At 50.4% G+C, this 11856-nt stretch overlaps 1 protein-coding gene across 1 annotated transcript; it reads left to right on the top strand.

Annotated features, from left to right (window-relative positions):
• Nucleotides 1–1813: 1813 nt before the first annotated feature.
• Nucleotides 1814–11810, top strand: STX6 (syntaxin 6; the record flags this gene model as incomplete). The annotated part of the gene is made up of 7 exons (XM_010082493.1): nucleotides 1814–1983; nucleotides 2578–2672; nucleotides 4398–4460; nucleotides 6734–6856; nucleotides 8191–8297; nucleotides 9879–9973; nucleotides 11608–11810. Coding segments are annotated over 7 exons (730 nt in total), but the record flags the coding sequence as incomplete, so codon positions are not given.
• Between the last annotated feature and the right edge of the window lie 46 nt (nucleotides 11811–11856).

Raw genomic sequence — 11856 nt, 5'->3', positions numbered from 1 at the left:
GCTCGGGGGGAGGGGGGCATCCAGGGTGTCCTGTCCAGGGCAGGGCCGTGGTGTCCAGGTGGAGAGGAGCAGGGGCCAGGCTGGGGAAGAAACTGCAGCGTGGATGGTGGCTGTGAGAAGAGGCAAGGAAGAGCGTGAACAAAGGCAAACGCAAACCAAAGGTGGTCGAGGCAGGAGGAAAGGAAAATTGTAATTAAAAAAGTGAAAACGCCTTGGTCTTTGAAAATCACCTTCAGCTTCTGCTGCAGGCCAGGCTCCTGTCCCATAGTGTGGTGAAGCAGTGCTCAGGAGCAGCTGAGATGCTCGTAGGGGAACGGTGGGGGAAGGCCTGGGAGCACAAAAGGTGTGGAAGGGATGCTAGTGCAGCCAGGGAAAGTGAATCACTCGGCCAGGTTGAACTGGAAACTAAGGGGAAAAAATACGAGTCGCCGTGGGTGGGGAACAGAGATCCTGTCACACTTTCCAGAGAAGTTCCCGCGCTGTGCAGGGGAGGGCTGGGAGGGGAGATGGGGATGTGCTGCCACTCCCAGCATTAATTATTACCTGGCAGGTCCAGGTGGAAGCAGCTGGTGGCAGTGGAGCCACCAGTGTTGCATTTAGTTTGGTTTCCTGGTGTTTGTAATTCCTCCCTTCAGAGGACACCCAGCTCTGCCTTCAATTCCTGCTTGTGGGTACTGCCCCAGGTGTTCCCAGATGCAAAAAACCTCAAAACTTCTGCTAGCAAGTAGTGGAGGGAACGCAGCTTGCCAGATCCTCCGTGTGGGCTGCTGACTTTAGGGCACTAGATGAGGCAGACTCAGAGCTGTGGGCGTGCAAGAAGAGGAGGAACGTGCATCAGGGTGCCAAGAGACTGCAGCTTAGACAGCAAAGTTGTGTACTTCACGCCATGGTGTAGCATAGAGCAAGCTGCAGTCCTGGCCCCCTGCAGGGTGCAGGCTCAGTTAATCTGTCCCAGGCTTCCCTCGCTGCTTTACCTGCTTTCCTTCACTGGGGATAAACACCTGCATCTTATGTGGATGCTGTGTGCAAGCTCTTGGGCTTGCAGTGGCCACCTTTCACACCAGAAAAGTCTGGTCTCAACTGTGTCCCTCATCCTGGCTTCCCGTGAACCTGAGGGAGCAGTTCACACCTCAGGACCACAGAGGTGCCCACACTGATGGACTGTTACCCAAACTTACAGACCCGCCTGCCCCAAACCCTCAAAGCAGTGTTCAATGCTGTCAGCAAAGCTGCCCTCCCATTCCATGAATGCACCCGTCTCCAAAAAGCTTAGAGCAGCAGAAAAGACTTCTGTTCCCTAAGCCAGCATAGTAGAGCTGTGTATTTTTTTAATGCTAAATTAAAATAAACAGTGCTGCACTCAACAGTCTGCCTGGCTGTATTGTGGGGACAGTTCCTGTAATTCCGTGTGCCCTGAGGGTATCTTACCTATTTAAGTCGAGTCTTCAGAGGAAAGCTGTTGAGAGGAATGCAAAACATTAATTGCCAAAGAGCTGCCTTGTTCAGACACTCTGCCCTGGCTTGCCTGTGTGACACTTGACAGAAACCTCCCCTAAAAAAATAGGTCCCTTTGGTAATACCTGAGCTGGAAGTTGTTGCTGCTCAGCACTTTGTGCTGCAACAAGAGATTAGGTTATCCAGCAGGTAGGGCAAATCCTTATTTTGCAAAATAAACAAAAAATTGTTTGAAGGAAAGATGTTTGGGAGAAAGCTGTGCTTCCCTGCTCAGCTGGACATGGGGCTGTCCCAGCGTGACTGCTGCAGAGCAACTGATGATAATCCCTTCTCTCCTCTTTTATCACCCTGGCTGCAGGGAGGTGCAGAAAGCCGTGAACACTGCCCAGGGGCTCTTCCAGAGGTGGACAGAGCTCTTGCAAGATCCCTCCATCGCCACAAGAGAAGAAATTGACTGGACCACTAATGAGCTCAGGAACAACCTGCGGAGCATCGAGTGGGACCTGGAAGACTTGGATGAAACAATTAATATCCTTTCTGTGGCCCTTTGGAGGTAGGGGTGTGCAGTTCTCAAGCTGTACTGAGTAGCCAAGTACCAGTGCTTGCCAGTAGTTAGTTTTTGCAGAAATTAGGAATGTTTGAGATTGAATTTTGCATTTACCTCAAGCAGCAAATGAGAATTTAAGGCAAATGTGTTCAGCAAAAAGGTTTTCCTCCTGCCTTTTTGTTTTGCTTTGACAAGGTATATTCTAAGATGCTTTGTTCTAGAAAGCCTATTGTGTTGTAAGAATTTGGATTTCTGTGTAGTCAGTCGTACTCTAGGCAGGCTTCCAGAAATATTCCTTTTCCCTTGTGTTCATCTGAATTCTTCTGAAAGTGCTGTGCAGTGTCGGAGAACCAAAAAAATGCAAGAGAGAAGCCTCACACTGGTGCGTGTACTGCACAGTACGTTCCTGCCATGCCTGGTTTTTCCTCCAGCATTTTGTACTTTGCTAATCAAATTTTGGGAAAAAACACAGTGCAATAACCCCTTGGTAGATGCCCACTGTGGCGTGCTCAGGGTTCGTCTATCTGCACGTGTACCCAACACCACTAACAAGGACTCCTTGACTCGCTGCCTACGTATCGTTGAGGCAAACCCGCGGAAATTCAACCTCGATGCGACGGAGCTGGGTATCAGGAAAACCTTCATCACGAGCACGCGGCAGGTGGTCAGGGTAAGGAACGCGGGCTTGGGGTGGAAGGCCAGGGGGGTGTTTAGGTGGTTAAAAAGAGGAAAGCTTGCGGCCATTTCCATGCTTCTCTGTCGGGCTTCCTCCTCTTCCCGTGCGCTGGGTCCTGGGCCTGCCCAGGTGGGTTTGGTGCTGCGAGGGTGGTGTACCCTCCCTTTCTGCTGTTGCCTTTTTGGTTCTCCACACCTCTCTTGCAACAGCAAGCCAGGGAACCTAGAAACTGGGAAGGAAGGGTAAAGACCCCTCTGCGATGGGGGGAAGGCCCAAGCCTCCCTTCAGAGTTGAAGGAAATCAAGACTGTCCTATGCTTTTGTAGTGCTAGTTTTTAAAAACAGTCCACTTTGAACACTGACAGATGATTAAAGCCTAGTGCTATGGACGTGGTGACTTCAATTTCCTACCTCTGCAAAACAGTCCAAACAACCACTAGATTTATTTTTAACTCTGGGAAGGTTGGGGGTTTTTTTTAAGTTTAAGCTCACATTTCAGAAGCAAAGTAAGGCTTTTAACAACTTGGTGGTAATAAATAGGGAAGAAACATCCTCCCAAAAGCTTCACTGCCTGGTAACAAACTGCTAGTTAGGAAGTTTTCTCCCTATTAATAGCTACACTAAGCGTGGCTTAGTTTCTGCTGCCCCTTATGACTCTGATGTTCCTGTTTCACGCAATGCATTGCTGTGGCTGGCAGCAAGCTTGTTACCCTCCCTGCAGTCCTGTGGTCTGGATGCAGTTCCCAAGGCTTGCTGCCTGGGAACTGATCCCGAAACCGCGCTGGCCCCAGGTAGCAGGCATGTGCTCACTGCGTTGCCCTCACTGTACTCCACTCCCCAAATGGGCAGGATCAGGGAAGCCCACTCCGTGGTCCTCTTTTCCTGGCTGAAGGCTGCTGGCTGGTGGGTTTTGGAGCAGCATCTCTTACTGTTAAATGAAATTTGTTAATGGCATTACGCAACTGACTTGCAGTTTCTGTGAGGGAATTTGCAACGCACAGCAGCTTGTGCATTAGGCAGTGAGAAGTAACTGAGTGGGATCTGGTGCTCTTAGGGGATTTTTTACGCATCTCTGAATGGTAAAACATACCTAAATGTTCTGGTGACATCAGAACTGTGCTGGTGGATCCACCTCTGCTAGATCACATTGGCTACGTGCTAATCTACCTATAAAAACTACATTATGTTGTGACGGGGAGCTTTCTGTGGCTAGCCATCTTCTATAGGAACTCAACAGCAAAACTTAATTGATAAAAAACAGGCACAGTCAAAGAGGATGGCCAGAGGACAGGAAATCTATCTTGTCCTATGCAATATAAAACCACATGCAACTGGGAATAAAGTTCAGGGGGTTACAGACTTCCATGATCTTGAAGAACATGACTCTTACTTACAGTCTATCAATGGGAACATTGGTTTAATATTATACAAGTCAAAGTGTTTCTGGCTGTAGCGGAGCAAAATTAGTAGTAAATAAGGAATATTTTCAAAATATCCTATTGCCGTTGAGTAATGGGTATCAGTAAAACGATGAACTGTGATGAAGCTTTCTACAATATCCTTCCAGACTCTTCAAAACTGTACATTTAAAAATAAAATCTCCCTTCCCTCGCTCCCCCTAAACAAGCCTTGCTGGGTATAGACAGGCGTGTAGCACCCTGAAACTGCTTATCACCTCAGATCCAATGCTCACATACTTCTTCTTTCGTTGAACAAACAGGACATGAAGGATCAGATGTCAAACTCCTCCATACAAGCGCTGGCTGAAAGAAAAAACAGGCAGGTGAGAACCAGAAACAGGCAAGTTAAGTGAATGCAGTGGCTGTTTGGGACTTCTTTAAGGAGCAAGGAGGATTTAGCAGCTCTAGCAGCTGTTGTCTTAAGGTATGTGTTAGGTGAAACTTCAATTTTCACTCACTCAGAGGCCCCACATTGTAAGGTAATGTATAGCATTGATCAAAACTGTGTAAAAGCTGACAATATATATCCTGTCTAGAGCTTATCCCCTTAAAAGCCTTTGTTCTGGGAAGGGGCTTGCATGCTGCTGCAAAGCTATATGTTTGAACCATGTCTGTTTTGCTGGCCTGAGAGGGCTTGTTCTCGCAGGCACATTGCTGCCACTCTCTTCCAAGCCTGTCTCTCAAAGCACTAAGTCAGCACTCGCCATCTGTCTCTGTCTTCAGAGCTGGTTGGGTACAACTGTCAGTGTTGCATCATCCTGCGGAAAGGGGAATCTCCCTCCTCCTCAGAATCCATGTCAGTGAGTGTAATCCTGCGCTCTGCTGTGTTTAGGAGCCAAGATGCTGTATATCCTTTCACACAGCTGCTTCGTAATAGCTAGCCATGTAAGAAGATAGAAGAAGCTCAAGGAGTCTCAGGTTGTCTGCACTTGTAATCTAAGGAATAGAAGTAGATGCAGCTTGTGCTCCTCCCTGGCTGGCGGGGAGGCTGTAAGGAGATCTCTGAGCTGACTTCCAGAGCTGCCTCAGTAAAAGTTGGTGTGCACTTAACACAATTAACGTATATGGCTGTAGCAGTCTTGCCACTTGTGGCAAAAACGACAAACTGCAGCAAGCTACTGAGAAGCACAGAGCTGATTCCTGGGCTTGTGATGGGGTTAATTGACACACCGGGCAAACACTTAAAGCAGAAAAGTCCCTTACACCATTGCTCAAACAAGTCTGTAGCTGTCTCTGAGTTTTGTGCTTTCCTTTGCGCAAAGTTCCTGCTAGCTGCGGGAGACCATATGGCCCAGCTTACACGGCAACATCTGTTCAGGAAAACTGACTTCCCCTTGCCGTCTTCCTCTCTCTTCCTCAGCCCCTCACCTTCCCTCCAGACCATGAAGCTTGGGCTGGGCTGGGCTGCAGTAGCTTTTCCAGCATGTCTCTTTGTCCAAGAGGCTGGCTCGTGGCAACCTGACCCTCACAGGCTAAGGCTGGCAAACAGACGCCTTTCTATTGAAGCTGCCGCAAAACTAGCTGCACCACATTAAATAAGCGGTAGCATGCGCTTGCCATGAACTGGAAAGAGAACCAGGAGCTTGCTCAGTGTCTTGGGGGCAGACAAAGCCAGATGTCCTGCTGGCTTTCTACACAGTCCATCAGCTTTCCTCACCCCTCCTTGAACCTTACAAGGCGGGTGAACTGTAGAGACCGTCTTGTTTTTAGCCTGCCAGAGCAGCCTGGTCATTGCCTTGCTGTTCTGCACAAAGACTCTGTTGTCACCTCCTGCCCACGACAGGAAGCTGCGAGAAGGTCTTCTGGGAAGCTACAAGAAGGTCTCCTTACGAGTTGGCCTTGCCTCCACGCTAGCGGGCAGCACTTCTTAACCCATTCATAGCACTGCAGGGTGCAGCTCCTCAGCTATGGGCCATGTTTGCGCTGCAGCGTCTGTTGCTTGTGTTATACCCCACCCAGGGACCAGACTTACTCCGCTGGAAAACCGCATCTCTGCTGGCTTTGCACAAGATTCTTTCTTCAGGTTGTAGAGCAGGCAGCAATTGTCTTCTTGTATGCTGGAGGAACAGGTAGCCTGAATCAAAGAACATGAGCATACAACACTGCTGTGGTATATATTGCACTGTTTTACTGTCAGCTCAACTGGTTAAGTACTTTATCCAGACCCTCTTAAGCCCCCATCATTAGTAGCATAGTGTTCAGTTTGAGCTATACATCTGTTAACACAATATATCCAGATACTTCCCAGCTTATGTGTCCTAGCACACAGTGCTGCCTCTTGAGCAGATCTTTGCTAGTCCTTTGTGCTGTGCAGACCTCCTGTCTACACTGTCTGTCCATCATACTCCAGCTCTCCTGCTGCTGGAGAGACATACCTGCAATATCAGGCCACGGAGACTTCCCAGGCTGGCGTTTTGGCATTGTGTTGTTTTAGTTCATGACAGCACTCTGGCTGAGTAGCTACAGAGCGGGAGGAAAAGGATGCTTTGTGTGTATGTGTACCGGAGTATTGCCTTGTCTGCCTTGCCACTACACCCTGTAGACAGGCTGTGAGCAGACACAAGAGTGTTGCTAAGGGCTCTCTGCATCTGTTTAGGCACTCCTGGGAGAAAGCGGGAGTCAGAGTTGGAGCTCTGGACCTGACAAATACAGCCGTCTGGACCGGGAGCTGCAACTAGCAAATTCACACTTCATCGAGGAGCAGCAAGCTCAACAACAGGTAAGGCAGCTGGCACCATGCAGACTAAATACTTTTGCTTGCCAAATGGGTGCCAGGAGGATGAGGTACTGGCTGCAGGAGCCAAAAAGAAATCCAGTCCTTAGCTGGTCTGGATTGAGGAGCCTCAGAGCCCTCCTCTTTGCTTGCAGCATGTACCTGTGCGTGCATTTCCTGTACAGCACAGCTTTGGATGCATCTTGGGGCAGAGATTTCGACGCTTGAGGCTTGAATTTTCTGTACAGAAGGCAAACAAGATGATCCAGAGGATGTAGCACGCTAAACTTTAATACTACAGGGATTGCTGAAATCCTTGGAAGAGTAGAAACATTGCAAAGAGAAGAGAGCCCGTTTCTCATACGCAACTTCTGTTGGTTAAAAAAAATGAGCTGATGTTTGCTTGTTGTTGGTGTGCATCTTCATGAGAACAGGCTAGGAGCAGGAGCACGTGCCTGCTTCCTTTTCCTGCCTTTGTCAACATGAGATTTGTGAGAAAGCCTGCATGAGGGCTTTGTGAGAACCCCAGGCGAGGTGCTTCCCCACCGCTGGAGGAGTTGGTCCAGAGGAGTGGCGGAGTAGCCACAAACTCATGTGCAGCAGCCTGCTCAAACATGGGCCTTTAAACAGGCGGCTTCTCAGAGGCAGCAAACTCTGCTAAAGCTCCTGAGCCTTGGTGCTGGCCTGGCTTTCAGACAAGTTTTACCTACTGACTCTAAGACGATAAATAGATTCAGAAGTAGGTAACTAGGGTAAATCTAATCCTTAGCGTGACTGTGCCCTGAAAATGACTTAAAACATCAGCAGCCCTGTTCCTTTGTCACATTGGGATCCAGGCTTGCTATTTTTAGCTGTAGAAGCTGCCACAGCCTATTACTTGCGTTAACCCCTTGTTAGCTGCAGCACGTTCCAGGTCACATTTCCTAGGCATACCATTAGCATGGCTCCCCAGTGCCTGCTGCCGTACCTACTGCGGGCAGGGGGGCTTGCGGAGGTTTTGATGACCAGTGCCTGTGTCTTTCCAGAGTCACCTTAGCAGTGGGTGCAGCAGGGAAGGGAGAGGGCATGGCTGAGCTGAAGCTGGCATTGCAGGGAAGTCAGGAGATCTCAGCTGGCTGTGCTGTGGGGATGCCATGCTGGGGAGGCTCTCCTGTGGCTGTCACTTCTCCAGCATTTCTTTGGAATGCGATCCTCATTCCCAGTGGCTTAGGTCTGTGCCCAGGCCCTGCAGCTGATGTTGGCTGAGCAGCAAGTGTCCATCCACCTGATCGACTGCCTCTGACCCCACAGCAGGAAGCAGCAGATTTGTAATTGCCCCTTTCCCTTCTCTTTGGCCCCAGTTGATTGTGGAGCAGCAAGATGAGCAGTTGGAGCTGGTCTCTGGCAGCATCGGGGTGCTGAAGAACATGTCCCAGCGCATCGGTGGGGAGCTGGAAGAGCAGGCAGTGTAAGTGTGAGACGCGGTGCCGAAAATTCGGTGGGATATGGGGCTGTCTGCAACACAGCTGGGGGTCCTCGCACATATATCTCTGCCCCTATTAGGGCCTTTAATTTCCTAGCCCATTAGGCAGCCTCTCCTCACTGGCCTTTGATTTTAGGCAGTGGAAATTAGAAATCTTACTGCAGCCTGCAAGGAAGTCTCGTTCTTTTGAAAGCCTGCACCTAGGGCAGGCTTAGCTGCCAGTTTACCTTTCCTTCTCTCTCCTTTTTACACTCTCCCCCTAAGGCACACAGTCAGCTCCTTGGCTTCAGGCAGCCAACAGTCCTGAACAAATGAGGGAGGGAGGTCCTGCGTAGTAGGGATACTGGGTGCTTTCCCACTCCACAGGGTTTTGTGCTGCCCCTGGATAACTGCTTGACCCGGGAGCTCTCGGCTTTGCCTTGCTGCTTTGAAACATGCTGCACAGAGCTGCTATTCATACTTAGAGCTAAAAATAACCCTCACCCACTCAAAGGGTTAAAGGGTAGCTCACAAAGTCATTTGCATCCACCATTTACATATAAATTAGATTTCTTTCCCAGTGTACGTTCTTTGCAAACAAGTGCATAAAGTTTCCAGTTATGCAGACTAACATTTCCAGAGGGACTTGAAGGGTTCATTCCTAAAAACCCTCATTGGCTGAGGGGAGACTGGAGGGCTGTGTCCCTTGTGAAGAAATGTCATGTCTTTAAACCCACCTCCTGTATGAAGTCTTGCAGCGTGAAAGGCTTCCGCTCTCACAGAAGCAGATTAGCGTAGTGTGCCTGTTTCCAGATTGTTACATTCTAGACAGTAGCAGATAACTACTGCAATGAGGTTTTTACAACTCTTTCTTTTTTGCCCCCTGGATGAAGGCTTAACAAGTGCCCTAGAACTCCAACTGAAGGAAGCTGTTCTTTTAAACATGTTAAGCTTAAAAGTCCTCCTGGCTGGAGATGACTGGATCGGTACCTTGATTCTGGATGCATTTGTTTCTCTTCAAATGGGTTCTTGGCATTGACAAAGCACAGCTTCCAGGAAGGCTTTCAGATTTATTACAGTCGCTGTGTGGAGGAAGTAGAGGGGTAACTTCCACGCAGAGCTTAACAAGCACCCTAAAAGCAATTTTTCTTGATACATGATGGGAACAAGATTTTAGCTTCAACTGCAAGCCCTGAACAAGAAAAGAGATTTAAAGTCCAAGCTGGCATCTAGATCTATCTAACCAGTCTCTGCTAATCACAGATTATAAATAAGACTTTCCTCTTAAAAGGAGGAAAACCCCCACTCCTCACCTTGCAGGGTTACGTACTGCTCAGCCACAGGCACACAGCGGGGACCAGTCCAACTGGAGTCCCAGATGACTTCCCACCAAAGCAGAGCTGCTGCTTCAGCAGGCTTTTTTTCCCCTGCCTTGGGTACTTTCAGGAGACCGGGCCGCGCTGTGTTTCTGTGCAGGGGTGCAATACACTGACCACATCAGTGTTTTGCTCAGTGTGCGTGAGCGCGCTGAGAAATCCCAAAGGGATGCGCCACTTGCTGATGAGTGCCATGCTTCTCTGTCCCCAGAATGCTGGATGACTTCTCCCACGAGTTAGACAGCACTCAGTCGCGGCTTGATAACGTCATGAAGAAGCTCACCAAAGTGTCTCACATGACAAGTGGTAAGTCCTGGGACGTGGGATCCAGTCCTGGAAAGGGAGAGACAAGCCCTTGGGTCTTAGGGCTGGGACACTATGTGCTCCCACCCGCCGGCAGCCAGCCCAGACCCGAGCAGAGGGTAGGGAGCAACTCTCAGTGCGTGAAACAGCGGGAAAACTTCCAAGCCCTGCAGCTGCTCCTGCCCAGACGCTGCTCTGTCCTCTGCCTTTGTTTTATTTACAGATGCCTTTCTATTTATGCTGCCACGGTGGGAAAATCCCCCTCTAGATGGTAGGAGGGGAAGCTCTGCAGCCTCCTCTGCTCTGGTCCAGTTTCCCAGGCTGCCTGTCAAGCAAAAGCTTTCAAGATGCCATAAAACACTCGCCACCGTGCGTGGCTTCCCCTGCACCAAATGCTTGCTTGTGACAAGCCCCTTCCCAAGTCCCACCTGCCCTGGGGCTGCTGGCCCGCAGGCCTGTTGTCGCTCAGATACATCTCTCAGCTGGCAGAGGAAAGAGGTGATTTCTGCGGCTGGGGGGAGGCTGAGCCCACGAGAAAAGTCCTTATAAGGCTGTGCGTGAAGCTGGTGGGCTGGCGGGGGGCCTTGGGCAGAGCAAACAGGAAGCCCAGCGTGCCTGCTGGGAAGTCCCCCGCCACGGTTCACCTCACTGAGCACTGGCGGTGCGCCCGACAGTCACCACCTCCGTTACCCCTCTCCCATGGGTGCTCATGTAGCTTGTGGAGGCAGCAGCAAGTCCGGAGGAGAAGTGTTCCTGCTCTGCAGGATTAGGCTGGCTGGGGGATTTATGAGGTTGTGGAATTACGGCCCTAGAGAGACCATTTGGAGTGCTGGGAGCACACTTGGGGTCACCAGCAGCCCAGTGGCAGCACAACCGTTGTCAAACCTTGCGTATCTCCCCTTTCCTCTGGGAAAAAACTCTGATCATTGCAGAGTGCTTCTGGTAGTTGTGAAAGAGCATTTCTGCTATCCCTGGCATCACCCATGCTGGGGCTGACCGGGAGGGCTCTTCCCCAGGTAGCTGCTGTGCCCAGAGGTCAGGGGGATGCTAGCAACCCGGTCCCTGCGCTGTCACCTCGCAGGGGCTTTCCCTCTGCCATCGCAAGCATGGCTGCAGACAGATAACAGCTCTCAGAGGTGATGCAGCATTGAGCTTCCAGAGAGCATGCAGGGGGCCAGCGAGGTGTAAAGATGTTGAGAGGAAACCTCATCCCTGGCACTCTCCGGAGGGGAGCTGCCACACGCTCCTCCTGGTAGAGCTCTCTTGGGCAGCTTTCACTGGACCACTTCTTGTTCCTCCAGCAAAGGGGTTACTTTACGAATGAGCAGCAGCACACGGCAGCTCTCTGCTTGATCCTCCTGAGTGCCTTTGAGCCGCCTTATCAAATCTGTTTGAATTTGGTTGGGGAGAAGCCTCAAAGTTCCCACAGCTGTCCCCAGAACCAGATGTATCCTGGAGGAGAAATGCTGTCACCTTGTGGGCTGCAGTGGGGCATGCTGCCAAAGGAGCTGCTGCCTTGGCTTTTTATGGCTTCTTTCCGCTTAAATTGGGCTCCTGGCAGTACAGCGAAGAAAAGCTCTCCCCTGATTTTCCTTCCCTGTTAAAGCAGGAAGACTGACACTTCCTTTTTCTTCCAGATCGTCGGCAGTGGTGTGCAATTATTGTCCTCTTTGTCATCTTGCTGGTGGTGCTCATCCTGTTTTTTGTCCTGTGATGGACCGAACTTCCTCAGACACCCTCTCCCCACCCCCTCGCCCCCGTAGCACGGGGAAATGAAACTCTCACCATTTCCGTCCGCCCACAGAGATCCCCAACAAGAAAACCCACACCCAGCTCTCACCGTTCTCCTCCAAGGACCGTGGCTTGGCTCTGCCGGCGTCTCACCT

Source organism: Pterocles gutturalis, unplaced genomic scaffold (genome assembly GCF_000699245.1).
Source record: "Pterocles gutturalis isolate BGI_N339 unplaced genomic scaffold, ASM69924v1 scaffold35879, whole genome shotgun sequence".
NCBI classification, from domain to species: domain Eukaryota; kingdom Metazoa; phylum Chordata; class Aves; order Pterocliformes; family Pteroclidae; genus Pterocles; species Pterocles gutturalis.
Note: the sequence above shows the minus strand (reverse complement) of the source record. Positions and strands in the feature narration are given on the sequence as shown.